The sequence below is a fragment of the Euprymna scolopes genome, chromosome 9, assembly GCF_053919585.1.
Source record: "Euprymna scolopes isolate OS-2025 chromosome 9, ASM5391958v1, whole genome shotgun sequence".
NCBI classification, from domain to species: Eukaryota; Metazoa; Mollusca; class Cephalopoda; order Sepiida; family Sepiolidae; genus Euprymna; species Euprymna scolopes.
The window spans coordinates 130,926,135-130,952,076 of NC_136490.1; the positions used below are offsets into that span (position 1 = coordinate 130,926,135).

The 25,942-nt window shown below is 33.9% G+C and overlaps 1 protein-coding gene across 4 annotated transcripts in view; it reads left to right on the forward strand.

Annotated features, from left to right (window-relative positions):
• LOC145284835 (xylulose kinase-like) overlaps positions 1-25,942 on the forward strand; it is a 225,628-nt gene that overhangs the window by 157,219 nt on the left and 42,467 nt on the right. For all 4 annotated transcript variants that reach the window (XM_080133812.1, XM_080133813.1, XM_080133811.1 and 1 more), the window contains 3 exons: positions 5,141-5,242; positions 9,085-9,216; positions 11,689-11,748. In XM_080133812.1, coding sequence (XP_079989938.1) covers positions 5,141-5,242; positions 9,085-9,216; positions 11,689-11,748 — 294 coding nt within the window. The remainder of the gene's footprint in view (positions 1-5,140; positions 5,243-9,084; positions 9,217-11,688; positions 11,749-25,942) is intronic.

A 25,942-nucleotide genomic window follows, 5' to 3' on the forward strand; every position in this document is an offset into this window, starting at 1 on the left:
AAGGTTTCTTGTAATTATTAAAGAAAACAAGCTTAGTCTTGGCAGCATTGAATGTTACCATTCATTTTTGTCCCCATTTCACTACAGACTGGAGGTTTTTCTCTAGGGTTTCTGCCATTGCCTTGGATATGTGTTTATTTGTTTTCCCCTCATGTCTGTTATAAAGCATAGCATCATCAGCAAATATACTCATCTCAGAGACTATTTTATCAGGGAGGTAATTTATGAATATCAGGAATAATAAAGATCCAAGGATCGACGCCTCAGGTACTCCTGCATTTATATCATATTGTTTTGATGTACAACGAACGAGGACAACCTGGATTCTTCTTTTATTTAAGAAGGATTTGATTATGTTAAATATTCGTTCGGTAATACTATATGATCTGGTTTTCATGAGAAGACCATCGTGCCATACCCTGTAAAAAGATATATCTGGGCCTACTGCCCTCCCCTGCCTTATCCAGTGCATAGTATACAACTTCAGAGATTACAGTTAGGATATCTGCAGTAGAACAAGCTTGCCTAAATCTATATTGTTGGTCTGACAGAAGTTTATCAACTGTAAGGTGGTGGACTAGAGTTTGATTAATTACGGACTCATATATTTTGGCGAAAAGAGGGAAGAGGCTAATGGGGCGATAATTTAATGGGTCAGTTCTTTCGCCAGAATTCTTGTAAACTGGTATCACATATTAAATCCATTGTTCTTTCTACTTCTCATAAAATCGGTTCTCTCTATCAATTTAAACACTTTCTCACACCTGAGACTATTCTTTATCTCTACTATTAGACCATTTATAGAGTAGTGTTGTCATATTTGGGCTGATGAATCTCTGTCCCATATGAGGGTTCTTGATAAAGTGCAAAAATCTATCTGTAATTTAATTAGCTCTACTCTTTCTTTTTCTCTGCTACCTTTCTCTCTCTCTCTTTCACACACACACACACACACACACACACACACACACACAGACAGACAGACAGACAGACAGACAGACAGAGTCAGACATGATATTGTTAGTTTCGATTTGTTTTATAAATACTATTATGACATGCACTCTTCAGAATTGTCTGATTTATTCCCTGCTTCCTTTGTTCCAGCTTAGTTGACTCATTGGTCTATTGATTTCCATTGATTTGCTGTTTTAATACCTTATTGTAATACAGCTTCCTATTCCAGTAGCTTTTTTCCAAAGACTGCAAGGTTATGGAACTCTCTTCCTGCTCACCATTTTCCTTCTACCTACAACCTTGGACTTTTCAAGACTAAGGTCAATAGGCATCTGTGTTTGCGAGAATCATCTTTCGTTCTTATTAGCTCCTTTCATCAAGTGGCTTTACACCTTGTCTGGAGCGATTTCCATTAAAAAAAGAAAAAAGAACATGTCAATTGCAACATTTTTTCTAACGTCTTCTTTGTAAATTGTTTTCATTGATGTTGTTGGTTAACATCATTCATTCTTTTCGTATGAATAATTACGACTGGTCTAGTGGTTCTCATCAGTTCGCTGTTTTGATATCTCAGTATTCTATTCCAATTTTTCCAAGAACTGCGAGCTTCCTGCTGACTGTTTTCCTCCTACTGTTATGTTGTGGCCCTTTGGCTATGATCACAGCATAGTATCTGTGTTATATTGTGATGGGCAGTGTCAAGGGTCAGAACGATTATTATGATTGATTATTAAATTATTTAGCTTAAAAAGATATTCGTAAAAATGTTTTTTTTAAAAAAATGTTTGTTAAAATATTTATGTTAAATATTTAACTGGGGAATTTTGACTCAAGAAAAAATGTTATGAATAGAGGAAAAACATAAACAAAGCTAGTTTGGAATTTGGTTTAGTAAACAACGATGTGGCTTACGTGACAAACAAGATTGTCCACTCTAGCTAACATAAGAGACATGAAAGCCAGGAGAAATCAGAATTAGAACCAAAAGTCAGAGACGAGTTGTGAGTTAGCTAGCCACTGGGTTAGTTAGCAGATAGGAGTTGTCTCTGTGATCCGATGGAAGCATCTATGGATCAACTAAGGAAAATATAAGGCAGAAGATTAAGAGCTGCAAACCCAGAGACGTGGAACATTCAGAAATAAAGATCTGAAAATGATAACTTTAGATGTTCCAATAGGAAGAAGACGCCTTCATTTGCAGGAGAGGGAGACAATGAATAAAGTATGTGTCAAGCAGACAAGGGTGCTATTTGTCATTGTTAAAGATTGTCCATTATTGTCGTGAATACGTGAAAACATGCACATACACAAAGAAAGACTATTAAATATACCCGTAAAGATCGATACATACAGACACTCCATATACAAAGAAAAAATAACTGTCCTTATAAGTCTAACAACTAGACGATACACGAGCATCGATTACAGAAACACGTATACCTTATATACACTAGACATACATAGACACGGTTATATAAACACGGCAATACAACACTACCTATATCCCTGTGCTTTTCAAAATTAAGGCCAGTAGGCATTTCCTGTCTTTGAGATAATCATCTTTCATTCTTGTTAGCTCCTTACATTAAGTGGCTTCACGCCTTGTCTGAAGTGGTTTCCATGAGAAAAAAACTTTGTTTCCCTGATAGCTTTCTAGTTAGAATTCTTTCTAGAAAGACATTGGGTATTGTGTTGGGGTTGTCTTTTTCTTAAATGCGTGAAATATCAGATCATGTGATAACATTCTGATCCACATCTGGCATCAATTGAAATGAATGGCTCTCGTCTTCAGGAGGCCTCAAGTTTTGACAAGCTTCTTGGCTTGACCATTACTCCTGATCTTAAATGGAACACGTACATCAAATCTGTTGCCAAGGCCGCTGGAAAAATGGTCGGATCTTTCTATCGATCCGGTAGATATCTCACTGCTGATGCTATTCTCTATCTATATAAGAGCCAGGTACGTCCAAGGATGGAATACTGTTGCCACATCTGGGCAGGAGCTGCTAGAAAGGACTTGGTCTTCCTTGATAGAGTTCAAAATAGACTTCGTAGCCTCGTAGGAGATGTCCTTTTCTCTTCCTTGCAACCTCTATCTCACAGAAGAGATGTTGCGAGTTTGTCTCTGATGTATCGTTATTTTCATGGAAAGTGTTCGACTGAGCTTCAATCTATGGTCCCCCCTCGCCAATCTTTCACAAGAAACACTCGTCTAGCTGTAAACACTATCAATAATTCCCCCCACTCTTTATCTGTGCCTAAACCTAAACGTAGATTCCATGAACAAAGCTTTTTTCTTAGAACTGCACGCCTGTGGAATTGCCTTCCGTTTTCCTGCTTTCCGGCTGACTACAATATGGTTGTCTTCAAGTCTAACGTAAATAAGTTCTTGATGAGCCGTTCCATATAAGTTATCAAATTTACCAAATTTTCATTACTAATGATTACTATATTGTCCAATTTTTACTGTACACTCTTTAACCCTTATCCTTGAGTGGCCTATTGGCCTTGATAATGTGGTGATGCCTATGTAAAAATAAACAAAAAAAAAACACTGTGGTCAACCATTGATTCACTTACTCATGTAGTCACCCATTTAAAACGTGTGACCATTGAGTAGGCGACATGTTTGCTAGATCTTTCTTGCCATCTGCAGACAGATTATGAATTCGAGTTGTTTGTTTTTTCATCACAAGGGTCGATTATTAATATAGTGAATAATTTAGTTTAAAAGAAGGGAAGAGATATATTAAATATTTATTTTTTTATTTATAAAACTTTTAAATAAAAAAATGCAGATCTTCTGTCTCTATTGTTCTAAATTCTCATTTAATAATGAGTTCATGCTCTGATTTTTTCTTATAATTTTAAAAAATATCAACATAAAAAGATAACAAAGTCAACTCGAAGGCGACTTTGTTTGTTGCTTGTTTTGTGGGGTCCTTGAAACCTAACAGGCCCTTCAAAAGATATATATTATAATGAATTCACTTTCATACTAATGCTAGTGTGAAAATTAAACAAAATGGAATTTGCCAGGTGATGGTCGAATGATGGCATTACGAATATGCATGAGTAAAGTAATAGCTATTGGTTCATGTTTTAATTTTTAACCCTGCAGCAAACATGTCTTCATAGCTCAGGAATTAACATCAAAGGAAAAAGTAAATCTTAAGCTAAACGTTTTGGTTTCGATTCTTGGTGGTGGTACAAACATTTTTTTTTTAACTAGTTAAATACTTACTATATATTGGGTCTAATATAATAATAAATACGAAATCTGCATTAATCAAAATATCATATTTAGGCGGCCTGCTAGTATATTAATAAGTTTGTGTAAACACTTCTTGTGTATATTTGTGTGTGTTTCTCGCCTTTACTTGACTCATATATTTTTATTTTAAAATTGTTTTGATGAAAATCGCTCCAGACAAAGCATGAAGCCATTTGTAAGGAGCTAACAAAATACTAATTCAAGGGCAAGAACTAGCCAACGATATGTGTTATATATGGATAGATTCCAACCTAGAAAACAGTGATTTTTCTCTCTTTGTTAGAAACATCATTCACGGAATGTGAGAACTAAAGGACAAAATTACGAAGTTTCTGAAAGTAAACTCAATGTCAACTTTACCATTAATCAATTATTTATTGCAATCAGAAAGGCAATAGTGTAAAGTACAAAAATGAATACGTTTTAATCTTATTTAAAAAATTCATATTATAAAATTAATACACCACAATGCATATTGGTATCTTTATTTACAAGTCAGCCATTTTAATCTTTTGTTAATAGTTAAAAAAAAAAAAAGAAAAAAAAGATAGAATGAATTACTTCGTGATCCTTCGAAGTTTTAAAGGAATTTGAAAACAGTTAAGCTGTCAAATAGAAATTGAATTGTGGGTTTAAAACCATTTTGCATATCTGTATTATTTTTTTTTTTTTTTTTTTTTTTTTTTTTTTTACTTATCTTCTGGTTGAAATTACTTTTAAAATTTACCACATTGCATATCTCTTTTTTTTTTTCTTTTTTTTTTTTTTACTTATCGTCTGGTTGAAATTACTTTTAAAATTTACCACATTGCATATCTCTTTTTTTTTTTTTTACTTATCGTCTGGTTGAAATTACTTTTAAAATTTACCACATTGCATATCTTTTTCTTTCTTTTTTTTTTTTTTACATAGCGTTTGGCTGAAATTACTGGATCCCGCGCTTATGAAAGATTCACCGGAAATCAAATTGCAAAAATATTTCAAAATGATCGTTTTGCCTACAACGACACAGAAGTAAGTATACTTCGCACATTCGAATGTGAAAAAAAGAAAGCATGATTCCGTGACGTCAGGCTTGTATTAACTATACGAACTATGGAAAAGCAGAAGCGACTTAATGATTTTTTAAAACCTTTCTTCAAACTGTAATTAATAATTAATCTTTGTCATAATTTTGCTAGGTTTTAAGATTTACACAGTTTAACGATTAATAATATAAACATTTGCATATTAAATATGAAATACGGTTTTACTGAATGTTCATTTGGTTAACAACCGGCTTCCATATTTTGTTCGGTAAAATGAGATAAACAAAATATGAGGGGAGCCAACAAAATGCTTAATATTTGCGCAATAATATTTTCAAATTGGTTTTAATTTGGCGATACAATAGCTGACAAGAGCCATGTTTATATTAAAACTTAATATTAACAAAAAATTTAAACACAATTAATTAAAAATCTATGTTTTTACGGAACATTTTGAAAATGGATTTTTAATCTTTTAATCTTTTAAAAATTAATTAATTTTTAAGAAGTTTCTTTTTCTTGGCAATTCAACTGATTATAGTATATATTAATCCGAAAAAACGCTATTAAAAAAAAAAACACATAATAATATTAAATTTATATCATTTTTTAATTGCAACTTCAAAGTAAGTTTTTGTTCAATACGTGTATTTGATTTTTTAAAAAATAAATATTTTTTACTTATTTGAACTCTTATGTTATAAATAGAAATTTCGATAGATTTAAATATATTTTGTTCAAATTGCGAAAAAAATAAATATAGGAGGGGGGACACGCACTAAAAAAATATTTCCCCTCGTATATTTTACGGAAACTGCATTTTTATATGTAATTTCCTTCTAAAATGGATAAGTATCGAAAATTTCACGAAAATCTGACCATTAGTTGATTTTTGCTAGATTTATTAAACACGGGTATGTTTTCACGTTCGGAATGCGTCCTACATGGGAACATTATTTTAAAGCGCCAATTATGTAAACACGATTTTCGTCTCGCAATTTAATTATTTTCGTACGATGAAAAAATTTTTTTTAATTATTACTGGTTTATTTTGCCCTTCTTCTTTTAAATGATACAAAAGTTATATTGATAATATTAATTTATAATAAAGTTATATCGTTTTACATATGGGGGGGTAATTATGTGGTGACTTTTGGAGGTGCCTACCGCACATGGTCTTTTATTTCACTGTCTGAAAGTTAAGTAGTGTGCGTGTAACAGTTTTATATTAAATCTTCTATTTTTCTCCCTCCCGCTCTTTCTAGCCGTCTCTCTATCTTTATCTCTTCCCCTCTCCCCAACTTTTCCATCCCTCTTCCCAACTCTCTCTTTCTCCTCTGCCTAGCCCATTACGCGCTCTCTCTCTCTCTCTCTCTCTCTCTCTCTCTCTCTCTCTCTCTCTCTCTCTCTCTCTTATATGCTGAAAAAGATGTAATGTTGTAATCGTACATTTATTGATCTTGGACAATGTCTAGTAAAACAAAAACATAATGGCATTCTTGATGCCGCGAAATTCTGCCTTCTCCCGCATTTTTATAATAATATTTAGAGAAATAATGTTGATAATGAAAGTCGTCCAAAAAGATTTAAATGCCCAAAAAACGGTTTCAAGTTCTTTTCTTTTGGAATCTGATTATTTAGATGTGCGTATGCCAAAATAGTGTTAATGGCGGTTATTTCCACATAAGGTTAAATTTAACAAATAAATGGAAAGTTCTATTAAAAGTTAAAAATTAGAGTTAGAGGTGTGTATCACAGATGTTTAAATTTAGATGTGGCTAATAAGAGAAAAATTTCTTTCTCTTTGATTAATCGTGAAGTGATTCCGTGGAACACTAAAAAGCAAATCGCTATAATTGCTTCACTCTTTCCTTCCTCATTTTCCTTTTCACTCTCCAAAGCAAGTAAGTTTTTCAGAGACATGAACTCAGAATATTTTCCAACTGATGAAAATCTTTCAAAACCCAAAAACGTAACACGTATATGTGAAAATAGTAAGCCGACCTGAAGGTAGAAACTGCTATAAAACACAGCCAAGAATGTCGCTTAATAACACTCCCTTTGGGCTAAGAGAGGCAAGTCGTAAAAGAAAAGGACTCAATTTGCTCACATCACTCACATGCACTAACAAGAACAAAGTAAACCAATGCGCACCCATGCATAATGCAACGCTACCAAATAGTATCAACACTGGCATATACCAAGGATCCATTATTGGCCCAACTTTTTCTGATCTTCATCAATAATCTCTCAAATCACATTCTAAGATTATTCATCAACATTTGCCGATGACACAACCATTTATAGGAACACTTTGAAGAGCATTAATGATCAAGATTTATGATTCTCTCTTGTTGAACTTGAAGCTTGTCTTTCAATGGGGAAAAAGGTGATTGGTTACTTTTTACATCTAAAATCAAGCTTCTCTTCTTTCACCACCAATGCTTTGATCCTCACTTAGCTCTCAGGTGAAATGAATGGCTTTCATTTTGATAGAAGCGTCCTGCTTTGATAAGCTTCTGAAACCGACCTTCACTCCAGTCCTGAAATGGAAGACTTATATCAAATCTGTTGCCAAGGTCATTGGAAAAATTATTGAATCATTTTACCGCTCTAAAAAGTATTTCACTTCTGAGACGCAATCTTCTACTTGTATAAGAGTCAAATACATCCTAAGATGAAACGTTGTTGCCGCATCTAAAGAGATGCCAGCCAGAGAATTATTTCCTGCTTTGATAGAGTAGAAAACCGACTCCAAAATCTCACACCCTACATCTTTTTCACAGAAGAAACGTTGCTAATCTTTCTCTACTCTATCTTATTTTCATATCAAGTGCTTAAAAACCATTTTTTGCAGTTTCTTTTTGTTGCCATCCCCCAGCATACAACATCTCGTATTCTGAAAAGGTTACACATCTGGAACTGACCAGGCTCAATGTCTCTTAACTTTAGTGATTTAATAAGAACCAGTACATCAGAAGTATTATACCGTATTACCATCATATATTTTTATTTTTATTTATTATATTTATAATCTGAAATTGGCTCCATCCAACGATATCGCTATACCTAATCAAATGCTTTTTTTTTTCTTCTTTTCTTATATAGTTTACATATTTAGATGTAGACATAAAGATATATCTGCATGTCTATTTGTTTATTTACATGCAATTCTGTTCGTTGATTTTTCAAAAGAACACCCAAAGACATCTAATTTCAAGTAATTTAAATGTAATTTAAACTGAAGCATATAAAAGCATCCAGATTTCAAACAAAGCAGTAATCAAAAATTGCCTAAAGACGACGGAAGAAAATCAGTTGAAAGTACTTACAAAAAAAAATTGACGAAAATGACTACAGAACTTTCCTACACAAATTCAACTGTGATATAAGAATGACCATTTCAAAAATAGAGAAATTACAAAAAAATGATCATTAAGCAAAAACACTCCATGTTATTCAACAATATCTGTCTGCCTAAATACACAATATATAGAGATATACAGTAGAACTCCGGGATGCGGCATTAAAAATTAGTAACAAAATACAGTACATTGTATAATACACATGTATATAATCAAATAACATTATAAATAACACTGACAAGCGGGGCAAATACCATAACCAGAGTCTGGAAAAACATCATATTCCACATCGTAACCTGAAAAAAAAATGTATCCTAGGGTTCTGCTGTATGCCTATTTGTTTATTTATTTATTTATAAACATTGTATTAGTGACCCAAAGTCATCTTATTTGTTATTTTTTGTTCATTTCTTCAAAATCGTTTCCTTTTAAATGAAATTTATTTATTTTTTAATTTCAACAGAGAATTTCATTGGTTAGCAGCTTTGGAGCCTCATTGATGATTGGTCAATATGCTCCAATAGATTTCAGTGATGGGTCTGGAATGAATCTATTAGACATCAGAAAGAAAGAATGGTCTGCAGAATGTCTGCAGGTAAGACACATGGTATTTCATCTTTTAGAAGAGGAATTTGAAGCTCATTTGAAATCTCCCCCAAACAAAATGGAATATTGTTAGCTATTCTTTCATGAATTGTATGGTGGCTTACATGTGAAATATGTTGTTAGCCACCATTTTGTTATCTTCATTGACTCAGAATATTCAGGAATTATCTCCCTTGTAGTATATCTAATTTACCTCTCCTGAATTATACTGAGCAACAAGAAAATACAATCTTCTATTTGTGGAAACCAAAAATATATTTAAATTTTTATTTAAAAATGTGAAAATTTATAAACTGGATATATTTTTCTTTTCTGGCTTAAGCATACATCTTTGCATGATCTTCATGATTCTGGCACCATTCAAGTTAGATCTCTATTCTGGTCACAGAATCAGCCTCCCAGAACATCAACAACAAAATAAGTCATGTTTATTCATAGCATATCTCCCCATTTGATTGCCCTGACAATATGTGTACTTTGATTGTGTAGAGACAATTAGTGTGGTCTGCTTTTAATAATTGTCTGATTTTCACTTCCTCCATAATCATAAAACATATTTCCAAATCTCAGCGACTATTGATCAGAATTTAACAAATGAAGACTCGTTGGAAAGGTAATGATCTGAATTGTATAGTGGGCTATGTGGCATTTGCCCTTAAGGTCGCACATTAAGGGGATCATCCATCATCCAGAGCCTATTTTTGGCACTTTTTTACAGTCATAAAATATTTCAATCGTAGTCATTTGTTTTCCTAGTTTTGCATATGAATTACAAGATATTTCCTGTAAACCTCTGGCCTTGATAGAGGGGAGACTAAAACTTGCTGCTATAATTTCAAAGTATCTGAAATAACAGCAAGCGGAGACTTGATTCCAAATATTTCTCATATGCTATATCTCCCCTCTTTGGTTTTCATACATAAAGTAAATTTCAGAGTGTATAAGGATTATTTGATACTGGAGATATTCATAATCGTACCCTATTTTCAAAAGAGAGGAGATATGAGAAATATTTGGAATCAAGTCTCCCCTTGCTGTTATTTCAGATCATTTGAAACCATAGCAGCAAGTTTTAGTCTCCCCTCCATCAAGACCAGAGGTTTTGGGGAAATATATATATATATATATATATATATATATATACATATATATATGAATAAAGTCAAGATAACACCACTAATAATAGGAGTGCTAGGAACAGTACCAAAAATCTTTGAAAAAGAATGGGAGAGATTGGAATCAGAGGGAAGGCTGAGAAGATATAATGAATAACAATAATGAAAACTGCAGAAATATTAAGAAAAACCCTTGAATGTGGGGACTAACACCACACGAACTACAGACACAAACTGGACACAGAAATGGCTACAGATGTAAAACACAAAGGAACACTACATGGAATCATGAAAACTGAAACAGTATAATTGTAAGGTACCCCCATGTGGCCTGCGTTCTGACCACCACCCTTTTTTTTGGGCATGTCACCATAAACTGGCACCAGGATGGTCAAGGAGCATGGAAAGACCGAAGAGAGAAAGATCTAGCCAGACCTCCGCTGGATGAGTGCAAAAAGGATTGTAACCTTGGGGAGGCTTATTGCCATCCAAATCCCAGTGAAGACCAATGGTCACTGCCAACGAGAAATCAATGGTTTTTTTCTTTTTTTACAAAGGAATCACCACTTATCAAGGCCCAGACACCACTCGAGGATAAGGGTTAAAGAGTGTACAAAGGGACAATATCATAGTAATCGTTAGAAGTGTAACTTTTGAAAGGGAACGGCTCATCAAAACGTTGGACTTGAAGACAATCATGTTGTAGTCAGCTGGAAAGCAGCAAACAGAAAAGTTCCACAGGTGTGCAGTTTTAAGAAAGAAGCTTTGTTCATGGAATCTACGTTTAGGTTTAGGCACAGATAAAGAGTGGGGGAAATTATTGATAGTGCTAATGGTAAGCGGCTGTTGCGATAATGCAAATTCTTTTGCAACGGTGATCGAAAGAGGTGGAAAGTACTGGAAATATGGGGAGACTTGTCATTCAGACTCCAGAGAACACCACAAGTTGTTCTCAAAGAGAAATCTTTGATCATGACCTGTGTGACTACTCCTAGTGAGTAAATGATGATGATGATGATGATGATGATGATGATGATGATGATGATGATAATTCGTCTAAGAATGTGATAAATTTCTTCAGTTAAAATATCTGTTGGAAGAAGTTTCGTCAGGGACGCCAAATCATTTATCACCGTCTAGAAAACAGGGAAGTAATGCAACAATGAAATGTCTCAAGAAATATGCCGGAATGGCCTCGATTCTAAACGAGTTTATAATCATGTCGTTATGTGTAACTTTCCGCTTAAAAAAAATAATTTTTTCAAAAAGAATGTTTTCATATAATTAAATCTTTATTATCGTTTTTATTTATTTATTTAATTTATTTATTTATTTTTTTTTTCAAGGCTTGTGCTCAAGATTTGGCTGAAAAACTTGGTCCTGTGGTGAAGTCAACTGAGAAAGTGGTAAGATGCTTGATTGGATCTACTTAAAGATTAATGAGATTTCTTTTATAAAAAAAAACAAACAAACGAGAGTGGTTCTTGTCCAGAATTCCCTCATATTAAAAAACAAAAATAAAGAAAAATCTGTATGATGCACGTACTTGTGACAGAAACAAGCATATCGTATTCCAAAAATCACATAAATTGATCTAACAGTTTTATTTTCATAAAGAAAATAATTTTTAAGCGAATTTGAGTTTTGCAAATGTTCCCTCCTCCCCATGTTAAGAATGGCTTTTTAAAATCTCACAAGTTGGAATTATTTGGAGTGCTCTACCTTAATCCTCTAGCCTGCTTTCAAAAGGATGTTGCAAGGCAGTCGCTTCTCGGTTAGTACTAAAATTTGATTTTCTTATTCAAAAATAAACAAATTGATCAATTTATATGATTTTTGGAATATGATATTTTCTTTCAGTCACAAATACGTACATGATACAGACTTTTTCTTTATTTTTATACTTTAATATTGAGGGAATCCTGGATAAGCACCAAGAAAATTTTCAGAATGAATTGATTTTAACTTGATGAAAAAAATCTACTAATAATATAGGCAACAGTGGGATGAGTTGGGCTAGGGTAAAGTGGGGATATAGGTTAGTACTAAAATTTGATTTTCTTATTCAAAAATAAACAAATTGATCAATTTATATGATTTTTGGAATATGATATTTTCTTTCGGTCACAGTGGGGATATAGGCATAATAGATTTTAGGAAAGGTAATTGTTTTACGTTCCTAATAAAATATAGTAAAGAACAAAGCACAAAAGAAATAATAAACTTTCTTTTAACAATAACAACGAAGAATATTTTATTTGTAGCAGGAACTGGCAGGTTGGACTGCAAAAAAGGAGAAAGGAAAAGAAAGTTCTTTTGAAGTTGTCGTCGGCCAGTCAGTACAGTGTCGTCCCGAGCTAATAGCAGTTGTCACCAAGTGGAGGCCATCAATGCTAAAGTGAGATGTCCGGTGGACAGGGGACGAGAGAGGATAGGTGTTGCTAGGCTGAAGGTCCGGTTCTGACTGACTAATGTTTCCTCAAGACTTTTTTAGGAAGCAGATGAATCAATGCGCCCTGTTAGCTCATAGGTCCGCCTGTGGCCAAAGAACTTAGAGGAGGGCATTGATTCACCAGAGAAAATAGTTCTTTGTGACTGTTACAAGATACTGTTGCAGACTTTATGCAAAGTTCCGATGATGATAATAATAATAATAATAATAATAATAATAATAATAATAATAGTCGTGAATACATGAATGCCTCAAAAGAGATCTTCAGTGATGCACTGCCCTCATTGCCAATTTCAGGTTTCACATCATATCGGTTCAGACAGCAATCCTGACCTAATTCCAGACTTGCCAGATCGTCTCCTTAAAAGCTATCAGCTATGTATGCTGACATCACCAAGAACATTGTATTGTAACAAACTTTGGCATTTCTATTTAACAACACGTCAAGCAATGGGCCTTAGTAAATGTGTAGTCATGAAAGATACGAAAAAAATTCAGTTTCTTTTGAGTTCGTTCTTGGATACTCTTATCACTTTATTTGTTATTCTCTTTAAAACACGGGTCATCGCTACCCTCACTATACCTATTTTTGTCAGAATGCTCTGTCTCACAAAACACCTGCAACCAACTTCTATAGAGCTATAGTGGATTTTCCATTCATTTTCTCAACATTCTTTAACAATAATAATAGTTATAGCAATAATAGTAATAATAATAGCAATAATAGTAATAATAATAATAATAATAATAATAATAATAATAGTAATAATAGTACAAGTAATAATAATAGTAACAGTAATCTAATATATAAAATGCTGTATGTCTGCCTGTCTCCATATTTTCAAACTCTATCTCCTCTGAAACTAAAAGTCGCAGAGTGGCACTAAGGGCCTCAAATGATTGGATTTTTTACGGACTGTTCTTTTATAGGTCTTTAACCGATTAAAATAGTTTTTAAGGGGTCAAAAATGGATCCAAATTTTAAAAAATCATTATATATTTTGTACATTCATCTTAGTTTATTTTTAATTTTTAATCAGTTCATATGCATGGCACGTTGGTACAGTGGTAACGTCACCAGCTTTAAATGCTACAGTTTTGCTTTCCGTTTCGATTCTAGCTGATGGCACCCAAATACTTTTTTTTTTTTACTTTTGAAATCATGACTCTATAATAATATATACGAAATCTGGACAAATTAGAATATTGTATTTAAGCATAATTCACGCCCAGACAAAGCTGCCCCACCCCCATGACAGGATAAGAATGCTGAGCCTTGTAACTGTATTCTCATTAATCACTCCTTTCTATAGTTGTTGTCTTATCATAAATTTATAATACCATTCAGTACATACTCGACAATGGAAGACCAGATAAGAACACAAAATTGGATTTTTAAGGCCATAAAAAATCCAACTGTGATCGCTCTTTAGGGCCAGTGGCGTAGTGGATAAAGGCGTTGAGTCTCTACAGTTCCAGGTGAGCATTATCTGAAGAGAGTGCTTTCAATCCTACCCAAGCAGGCTAGATGATAAGTTGGCCAAAACGTGGTGAGACAACAACTATGGAAGGCAATAATTACAGGGGATATAGTTACAAGACACAGCATTCCTATCCTGTCGTAGTTAATCACCTGAAGAAGGCCAGAGGATGAGTTGGCCGAATTGTGGGGAAACAACAACAACAACTATGAAGAAAGATAACAGTCTGCAAAAAAATGAATACACATGTACATTTATTTAAAAAATTCATGATTAGCAAAGGAGGAGCTTTCTAATAATAATAAAAACTGCTTTCACATAAATGATCATTATATATCATTATTATTACTATATCGAATAATATAAATTAAATTCAGAATGAATTTTCAGATTTTTTTTTTCGCTTCATCCTCATCTTCAGTTTAACATTTGTTTTATATTCTGGCATGTATCGTATGGTTTTTAGAAATTGACCTCCAAACTAACCTATCTCTGGCCTGGTCTTTATTTATGCTTTTTAAAATGTCAAGTCCATCCTTTTCATTTCCACCTATGTTTTCTTTGACCTGGCCCTGCTGTCTTAAATGTTCTACTATATCTACTAATCCAAGAACTTTCAATCATTCTTTCAATGTGTGCATACCAACAGTCTCCTGTTCTATACTTATTTCCAAGTACTTATGCAGAATACGGACCATGCTCTTTTTCATTTCAAGTTAAATTTAATTTTTACAATGTCTTTTGTTTATTAAATTGTTAGGCGAAAGTACAGAATAGTTAACAATGCCCCCGCACTCCTTATATTAAGAATGTTAAATAACAATGTTATTATTTCAGCGACGTGCATATTCTGCTATATTGTCCAGATTTCATTAACCTATGAGGTCATCAGATTTAAGCCTGTCTTTGAGAACCACATTAAACACTCATTGGCTCATTCTAATATCATTTTTCTCCATGCAATGCATGTCTAAATCCCCGCTAGCCAAGTTTCACTTCCATATATCATCACACTGTGTACATATGCCTGATAGACTCTTTCCTTCGTTGATACTGGTTAGGAATAGCAGAAGTTCCCTTAACTTACTCTATCTATTTGGAACTCTAACACCAGCTCCCTCCTGTGCTCAAATACTATCACCAAGGTAATAAAACTTCTAAACAACCTCAATAGCCTCACTATCTAAATATACGTCAGAGTTCTCATCTGCCTCCAAATATACTTTCTCTAGATCCGCATTCTCATTCGTATCCATTGTGTTACACCTCCTGCATTGGTTATCATGTTTTATCAGATTTCAAATCGAGTTGCACTTCCTTTTTCATAAACTGAGAAGGGGAACTCTCCTCTTTCTGGAGGGTTTTTAACATTACACAAAAGGTAATTATTACAAAGAATGGAGATGGGACAATATAGGCTTTCCTAGGTTGATTAGCCAACATGGCCGACCGATGCTGACGTCACGTTGAAATTTAAAATTGTGAAATGCAGACATAGGAACAAAATGCATTTTAATAGTTTTTAACACACACAAAAAAAAACCCCAACTTTTTTTAGTCTTCCCTTTTTCAAACAATTTTTTTTTACTTTTGCATTTAATGAGAAATTGAATAAAAGAAAACAAATCAGCAAACGAAATCATAACTCTAGCATCAACTCCTTCCTATGCTCAGATGCTATCATCAAATTAACAAAACTTTTGAACAACATCAGTAGCCTCACCATCAGAGTTCTCATCTTTCTCCATTGTTTTAGAGTTATATACTAATGTCCTAATATTGTTGCAGAAGGTATGAGCCCACAATCACCCCACATACACTCAAATATGCGTAAAATAACAATTCTTGTCCACTTGTATATAATTAATCGTTTTACAATGGGTGTTGTGTACCGACATGAAATAACCCCCCCCCCCCAAAAAAAAGTAAAACAAGAAATTTAACTGATTTCATTAAGATCAACGAACATTTTCAAGCAAATTATTCCAAATGTAACCGGACAATTCTCCCATTTGATTTTGATTTCATCTTGTGGTTAATTGTTTTCCATTCTCTCTTGCATACATTCTGTTCCCAGGACATTTCATTTTATGATACATTGTGTATTTTGTTTGCATATATATATATATATATATATATATATATATATATATATATATATATATATATATATATATATATGGACCATCTTGCATGAAAAGCACATCAGTTTTTGAGTGGCATAAGAGATTCAAGGAAGGAAGGGAGGGAGTCTGTGAGGGATGCTGGGAGGTGTGAGAGGAGTAAGGAAGTCAGAACACCGGAATTGATTGGCCAAATAAAGAATTTCATGGATAAGGACTTGTGTGTCTATAGAGACAATAAGTGCAAAGTTTAATGTCAGCGTGGGATCTCTACACACTTATTTGAAGGGAACTTAAAATGTAGAAGATTTGCGTGAACTTTGTCCTGAAAGTGCTCCATCCTTGTCACTGACTATTTGATCAAGATGGGCATCAAGACAATTCCTTACCCTCCCTATAATCCAGACCTTTCTCCCTATAACTTTTGGATATTCCCTAAGCTCAAGGAAAACCTTAGAGGCTGTCGTTATGTGATAATTGAGGAGATGAAAGAGGCTGTGACGAGGATCATTAACACGCTCACACAAGAGGACTTCCATGGGCCTTACAGAAGTTGTTGGAACGGTACAACAAGTGCATTGCAGCCGGAGGAGATTACTTCGAAAGGGACTAGTGTTTCATGTGTGTACTATCAATAAAAGTGCCTATATGAAAAAAGTATGGAAACTTATTGAAGGAATCTTGTATGCGTATATATGTGTGTGTGTGTGTGTGTGTATATACATATATCTATGTAATTATAAAACTCAAATGACCTTGTAACGATGTATATAACCCACTTTCCGGTTTATGACATCTGGTTGCGCATGACCTGCGCACTGAAATATTAACGTTCTTATTTCGAAGTTATTATTTAACATGGGAAAAGTGGGGTTTAAAATAACTTAAACGTAATACAGAAATGAACGATGTAAAAAAAAAAAAAATTAAAAATAAAGCAGACAGTATTAACAATTGTTTATTTGGATAATTTAAACGCAAAAAACAAAAACAAAAAAAAAAGAACAATTGGGACGCTGAAATATTAACGTTATTATTTCGAAATTATTATTTAACATGGGAAGAGTGGGGTTTAAAATAACTTAAACTTAATACAGAAATGAACGATGTAAAAAAAAAAAAAAAGCAGATATATCAAAATTTGAATTTAACTATAATAAGTATTATGGTATCTGTTCAGTGCACATTTACCTATAAGTATGGCCAACCACTTATAATTCAGTAACTGTAAATTGTTTTTTTTCAAAAATAATAAATTATAATAAACAGAACGACTCATAGAAATCTATCTATATTGTTTTTTCATTTTAATATACTTTCATAAAAATGTTTCTGTTATGTCAAAAAAAAACAAAAAACTATTTTCTTTACGTCACAAGTGTCACGCTCATACATGAATTCCATAGCTAATATAACATACTGATCCAACAGGTCACGGATAGTCTAGTATATATATATATATATATATATATATATATATATATATATATATATATATATAAGGTGAAAATGTGTGTTTGTTTACATTTACCTACCAAATAACTCTGTCAATTTTCGGTCTACAGAGTCGAGATTGAACATAAAAAGTATTGAGATTTGGGAATATCTTTTTAATCGGTTTTTGTTGTCAAGGGGTCAAAGTTCCACGATTTGACCTTTGAAAACTCTATCAAACTCCTTCGCCAATTTTGGTTCTAAACACTTGAAATTTTAAATGGACATGGATCAAACTATTTAATTTGATTGGAGCCTCCAAAAATGCTTAAGAGTCAAGATTGGGGTCAAAGTTAAAAAAAATTTTATCTCTGGGGTCTCTACCAAATTACTCAGACAATTTGTGGTCTAAACATTTGAAATTTTACATAAACGGTATTCAGAAATAGGGCAAGCTTTTTTAATCGGTTTGGGTCGAAAATTTGAGCTGCCAACGGATCAAAGTTCAAAATATTTGACCTTTGCGGTCTCCAGCAAACTACTCAGCCAATTTTGGGTCTAAACATTTGAAATTTATACATAACGGGTATTCAGACATGCGGCAAGCATTTTAATCAATTTTGGGGCGAAAATTTCGCTGCCAAAAGGTCAAAGTTGAAAGAGTTGACCTTTGCAAACTCTACCAAATTTCTCCGCCAATTTTGGGTCTAAAGACTTGAAATTTTAGATGTAGGTAACTTGGACATGGGTAAACCTTTGTATTTTGATTTGAGACCAAAATAATAAATGTTAAGGGGTCAAAATTGGGGTCAAAGTTAAAAAAATTTACCTCTGCAGTCTCTACGAAATTACTCAGACAAATTTTGATCTAAACATTTGAAATCTTACATAAAGTGTATTCACACGTATGGCAAGTTATAAACAGTACACAGAGCCTGAGTAAAACCGGGTTGAACTTTATTCTGAATATATATATATATATATATATATATATATATATATATATATATATATATATATATATATATATATATATACGAGCAAACAGTTAATAAAACATGTTAAAAAACACTTTGAAAAAGAGTTAAAAACATATTTAATCTGAAAAGGAAACACTAGATAAGTGGATAGTCCTTAATCCGTGGAGTTTCGAAGAAATACTTTCCTTCTCATTAGAGGGTAGGAATTAGCAAAATGCGGGATCGGATTTTGCATGCAAAAGTATTTGATGAAACAACAAGTAAGTCAAAGATCTTACATGATAACAAAAAAGTGAAGCAGAGGGAATATGGTGAAGAAAAAGGTGATTACACGTGAATGGATAGTCTGGTGGAAGATAAATAATCCAGTGACGGTAAAATCCAAATATATAACTTCAAGAAAGTTAATTGAATTTCCATTTGCACAAGTAAAATCCATATATATATATATATACATATAAACAAACACACACACACATACATATGTTCTTTTCCACAGACACACCACAGTATATATTTATATATTTTTGAGAAAGAAGGATTTTATTATGAAAGAAAGCAAAAAACTTTTTCCTGTCGCTTGATGAGTTGGTTGATTATTATCATGACAGTTGGTATATGACATGATTTTAATTGTGCAGCGAAATTAAAAAATGGTCATAAAAGAGATCAATCAATCCAAATCCCTCCAGAATTTATACACTTTGTTCATCAATTTTTGTTTGAGTAAATTTAATAAATCTTTTAAACAAATGTAATTATTTATCAGAAAGCTGAGATCAAAGGTAATTTTTTTTGTTTAAATTAATATCATCAGTCTCTATTTTGTAACAAGTGAACATGGAAGAAGTGGAATCCTATTTATTTATCGTGGTGTCAAAGGTTAGAGTAGGTGTAAATATAACTTTCTCTGAATATGACTAAAAAATAAAATATTTGGTGAATTTTACGATTTATTTCCAACCCAACATTCACTTTCAAAATGACGACTTTTATAGGTTTTCGGGTCTGTGGAAAATGAATATCGCGTTTAAAACTGTAACTTACAAATAGTTTTCCTGATATTAAGACATTTTTTGCCAAATTGATAGGTTGCGCCATGTTTTATGTAAACTTTCAACGAAAAGATAAATAATGTGCATGCATGTAAATGATGACCTCAACTTAAGTAAAACAACATGGCGACCAATGAAAACCATAATGCAATATATTGAAAAAAGAAAAAAAAAACAATGTTTTATTAGGAAAACTATTTGTCAGCGACAGTTTTAAATGAGATATTCATTTTCAGCAGACCCCAAAACCTACATAGATCGTAATTTTAAAGGTGAGTGTTGAGTTGGAAATGAAGTGTAAATTGATCAGTTTTTTTGTTTTTTTTTTTCTCGATATAAGCGTTATGTGAATTTGAATTAGAATTTGTAAGTTTAAGAAGCCAATACAACGCAGAATTTAAAAAAAAAAAACATTCTTTAAAAAATTAAAAAAAGAAAAAACAAGTTTCGACGATATATATCTTCATTAGGTATAGAATCAATTTGCGGGGTTTGTATTACTGTACACATAGATTCGAAAAAGTTGTCAAAAAACAAATATATAACAAATAAATGTTATCAAAGGCAAAATAAGTTACTTTTTTACCTAACTGGATATATTTTTCGTGTTTTTATTCAATGTAACATGTTTATTCAGCTCGAAAAGCATACAGTGTTTACCGATGTATTGGAAAATTCAAAATGGCGGCCGACACTCTCTTTAACACGGTAAGTTCAGGAAAAGATGTTATAAATAATAAACTAGACAAAATACTGTTAGAAATTCGCTCATTATATGTTACCGTGACATAAGTTGACATATATTCGGTGTTTTTTTTAAATAGTATTTTGTATAGTTTATTATTTATAACACCTTTTCCCAAACTTACCATGTTAAAGAGAGTGTTGGGCGCCATTTTGAATTTTCCAATACATCGGTAAACACTGCATGTTTTTCGAGCTGAATAAACATGTTACATTGAATAAAAACACAAAAAATATATCCAGTTAGGTAGAAAAGTAACTTATCTTGCCTTTGATAACATTTATTTGTTATATATTTGTTTTTTGACAACTTTTTCGAATCTATGTGTACAGTAACACAAACCCCAATTTGCGTTTTTTTTTTCTTTTTCTTTTCTCTAATACATTTCACTTGAGCCACGCAAGATCCTCCTGATTAAAAAAAAAAAAAAAAAAGGCTTTGATTTTCTAGCGACACCAAGGAAAGAAAAAAAAAAAAAAAAACGAGATGACGCCATACCTTCTGAAAGAGTTTCGTACATTTTGGCTTAGCCGATCTGGAATAGCCGACGAGATTCGACGTTTGGCCGATTTGGCAGGGTGGGAGAGAGATTTTTTTTTTTTTTTTTTTTTTACATGGAGGTCACCACACCACTTATCAAGGCCCAGAAGCTACTCGGGAATAAGGGTTATTTTGTGTACAGTAATCAATGGGATAGTGTTGCTGTATTCATTAGTATTGGAGATTTGATAAGGTGTCATTACTTAAGGGGGCGGTTCATCAGGAATTTGTTTATGCTGGACTTGAAGACGTCCATGTTGAAGTCAGGAAGGAAACAGGCAAGCGGTAGAAAGTTCCACAGGCGTGCAGTTCTAAGAAAGAAGCTTTGTTCATAGAATCTACATTTTGATTTAGGCACAGATAAAGTGTGGGGAAAATTATTGACAGTGGTTTCAGCTAGATGGGTGTTTATCGTGAAAGATTGGCGAGGGGGGGGACAGAAATTGGAGCTAAGACGAGCACCTGCCATGGAAATAACGATAAAACAAAGATAGGCTTGTAACGTCTCTTCTGTTGGAGGGAGGTTGCAGGGAAGAGAAAAGGGCATCCCCCACTAAACCACGAAGTCTATTTTGTACTCTGTCAAGGCAGGATAGGCTGTTTTTAGCAGCTCCTGCCCAGATGTGGCAGCAGTACTCCATCCTTGGACGTACTTGGCTTTTATATAGATAGAGAATTGCATCAGTAGTGAGATATCTTCTGGAGCGGTAGAAGTATCCCACCATTTTTCCAGCGACCTTGGCAACAGACTTGATGTACGTGTTCCATTTCAGATCAGGAGTAAAGGTCAAACCCAGAAACTTGTCAAAACATGGGGCCTCCCCTAGACGAAAGCCATCCATTTCAATTGATGCCAGATGAGGATCAGAGTGTTGATGATGTAAAGATAGAAGCTTGGTTTTAGATGCATTAAAGGTAACCAGCCACCTCTTCCCCCACTGTACCACGCGCTCGAGATCAGAGGAGAGAGAATCAGAGAACTTTGTCATTTACGGCCTTTGATGTGTTGCCGTAAATGGTTGTGTCATCAGCATAGATGTCAACAAATGATTTAAGTATGTGTTTTGGGAGATCATTGATGTAGATCAGGAAGAGAGTTGGGCCCAGGATGGACCCCTGAGGGACTCCAGCATTAATACTGGGGGCCTCTGATTTTTGCCCATCAACCACTACTCTTATGAGCCTATATGAGAGAAATGATTTAATGATTGAGAAAACATTTCCAGTTATACCGTAGCTGGAAATCTTGTGAAGTAGGCCTTTATGCCATGCATTATCGAAGGCCTTTGACATGTCAAGAGCAATTGCCCTAGAAAGGAAGCCTTTGTCGAGAGATTTACTAATCCTATGGGATATAACTGTTAGCACATATGCTGTAGATCTTGCAGAACGGAAACCATATTGCGTGTCACTTAGAAGGTTATTTCTGCTGAGGTGGTTGACTATTTCTTTATTTAATATGGATTCCAGCAACTTACTCATGACACACAGGAGACTTATTGGTCTGTACTGAGAGAGAGACGACTTATCACCGGAATTCTTAAATACAGGGCATACTGATAAGGTTTTTCAGGGTGTTGGGAAGCACTTCTCCTTAAGGCAATGCTTAAACGGTTTTGTAAGTATAGGGGCACGTTCTGGTTGAAGCTTTTTTAACACTATAATTGGGATGCCGTCAGGGCCAGTTGCTTTACTGGAATCAAGGTTCTTGATTAGCTTGGCGACCTCACGCACAAATATTTGTATGTTACCTTGTGTGTTGCGTGTTATAGGAGGAAATACAGGGAGTTGATGGCCTTCGGTGCATAGGGTAGAATTAGCTGCAAAGTTCTTGGCAAATAGTTTAGCCTTGTCTGATGCTGACGAGATGACCTCTTGTCCATTGATAATGGTTGGGATAGAACGCACGCTTCTGTTCAGGATCCTATTTGTTATTTGCCAAAACTGATGGGAACCAAGCTGCTCATCAGCTACCTTGGATTTAACGGACTGAGTATATAGCTCTCTAGCATTTTTTATTACTCTTTTACAGTGGTTGCTGGCGTTCCTGAAAGAAGCTTTAGTCTCAGTGCATCTATTACATTGGTAGCTATGGAAAAAGTGCTTTCTGTGCGCGATGGCAGCAGCACATTCTGGGTAGAACCATGGCTGGACCATAGGTTTTTGTTGGAATTTTTTGGATGGTATGAATCGGTCTATGCCTACAATAAACCATTCGGTCAGGTCTGATACTATAGAGGACACATCCTTTTTATACATGGAATGCAGAGGTAGATCAGATATGAATGTATGGAAGCTATCCCAGTCAGCCATAGAGTATTAGTATACAGTACTGTATAGAGGTACGTCTGAGGACTTATTGCATTCCATTTTTATCTTAACTGATACAACGGAGTGGTCGGAGGATCCTAGAGGAGATAGAACAGAACATGAACATAGCTCAGGGGAAGTTGAGAGAAAAAGGTCTAGAAGGCTTATATACTGACCGGTAATATCGGGCATACGGGTGGGCTCGTGAACAATCTGAGTGAGGTCATAGGCAATGGCAAAATCATGACAGAACCTCCCCTCATCATCTGTCTTATTTGAGTGGGTCAGCCATTCCACATTTTGGACATTGAAGTCACCGCAGATTTGAATGTTAGCTGAGGGATATGCAGACAGGATGTGGTCTATTTTCTCAGATATAGTCTTAATGATAGTAACTCTGCTGTTGTGGGTGCGATAGAGAGCAAATATAAATGCAGTGGTGTAAGCAAGTGCAACCCAGAAGCACATGTAAGGTAAATTAGGGTCTTCTCTGGAGATATCCCTGCCACACGGGAAGCCATCTTTAATGTAGGCACATATTCCATGCCAATGGCGATCTTGTGGGTCAGATTTAGATGTTGCGATTTCAAATTAGTGCTTTGCTGTTATAGTCAAAGTTTTGTCTATATTTTTAAAATTAATTCGGTAAATGAAGATATATCTTTCTTTGAATAAAACTGAAATAAAAATTGTTAAAAGAAAAAAAATGTCTGAATCAAAAAATGAAATTTAAATATAGTAAATATTTTTTTTTAACGTTTTTAATCTTTAAAAAATTAATTAGAAAATAATTAACCTAAAAGGGTTTTGCAAAAACATGATTTTTCTTAAAGTGATATATTTTCATATAGTTTTTCTTAATTTAAAAAAAAAAAATTGATATAAAATCTTTATATAAATGCTGACTGGCGTGGTCAGTGCCAAATTGTTCCTCTGTTGAATCGGCCATGTCGTCAAATCGGCTTAGCTGAATCAGCCAAGCCGAAGCGGCAACACTGAATCGATCACACCAAAATGTCCCATTCTCCTGTATGTATCGTCAAAACTTACAAATTCTAATAAATGAAATCGATTGAAAAAAAATATTTGGCATAAAATTCTGAGGAAGTGAAGCGGGGGGTGGGGTCGACACTTGGGTGGCCTTGGTCGACTTCATATTTGTTCAAATACAAGCATTTACAAATAAAAACAACTTGGAAACGATAATATATGCCAAAAAATATTTACTTCTTGTAAACCAGACAAGGTCTGCTTTGTCACTATGTCCATGAAAATGTGTATAATAAAATCTGAGAAGGGTGTGTGTGAATGTAAGTTGAGAGAAATGTCTTACATAATGTGAAGTGTGTGTATGAAACATGCACATGCTGGTTAGTGTGAGTTCATTTGTTGCTAGACCAGTGGAAAAGAGGGTAAATTTTTTTGTGCATCCCTTTTTATATCACAGGTTGTATCACCTCTACCATATGAAACGCCCTCTGGTGAGCATGTGTAAATGTGTTTAAAAGAACAGATAATGTTACCATTCTGATGAAACAACCCAAAAACATGTCAAGTGTTTTCTGGATTAATTTACCCTGGACTATAATAGATAAGAAAGATTCTATAGGCTAATTAAAAAGAGGATCCCTCTACTGTGAATGGGATAGGAATATAATGGGTACCCAAGGCTTGATGGCCATTACTTTTAAGAAGATGAATGGTTTCAGCAGATTATGCCATACAGAAATAGAGAGTATGGATCCACCTGACATCTCATTGTAAGCTTCTGCTGAGAGATGGCTACTATACAATGCGATGCAAGGAGTGTGTAAATATCTCCACTTGACCATCTGTAAAAAGTTGAATATCGAATACAGCAGCAAGTCCTGAGAACATATACCAGAAAAAAACAGTTGGAAATAAGTTATACACCATCCACTATGACTATTACAATTTCTACAACTATGTACTGAGAAAATGATGACAACCCGACATAGTGATATGAGACAGGAAGGAGAAAGAAGCAACCTTAGTAGAAGTTAGTGTCCCTAATGATGCTGGGTTAAACAGGGCTGAAAGAGAAAAGATAATGAAATACCAAAGTCTTATGTACGACATGAAAAGAAACTGAAATCTTAGGAAGATTTACACCATTCCAGTGATTATAAGAGCAACCGGATTCATAAAAAAAAAAAAAAATTCAAAAACTACCTTGCAAATATACTCGGTGGACCAAGTGCAAGAGAGATACAAACAATTAAAGGGACAATTAGAATCTTGAAAAGATCTCTTGGTGGTAATGTATGAAATAGTGAGTGAATATCTGGCATCTGGTAGGATGCCCCATCTCCAGCTAGAACAAAATTAAAAATGAAACACTAAAAAAAAAAAAAAAAATGAAACATTATCTACCTTTTTTATTGTATCTATTCTGTTCAAAGAAATAGGGGAAATCTGACTTTGCTTTATATAATGAAAATCCTATAAAGAACACACTT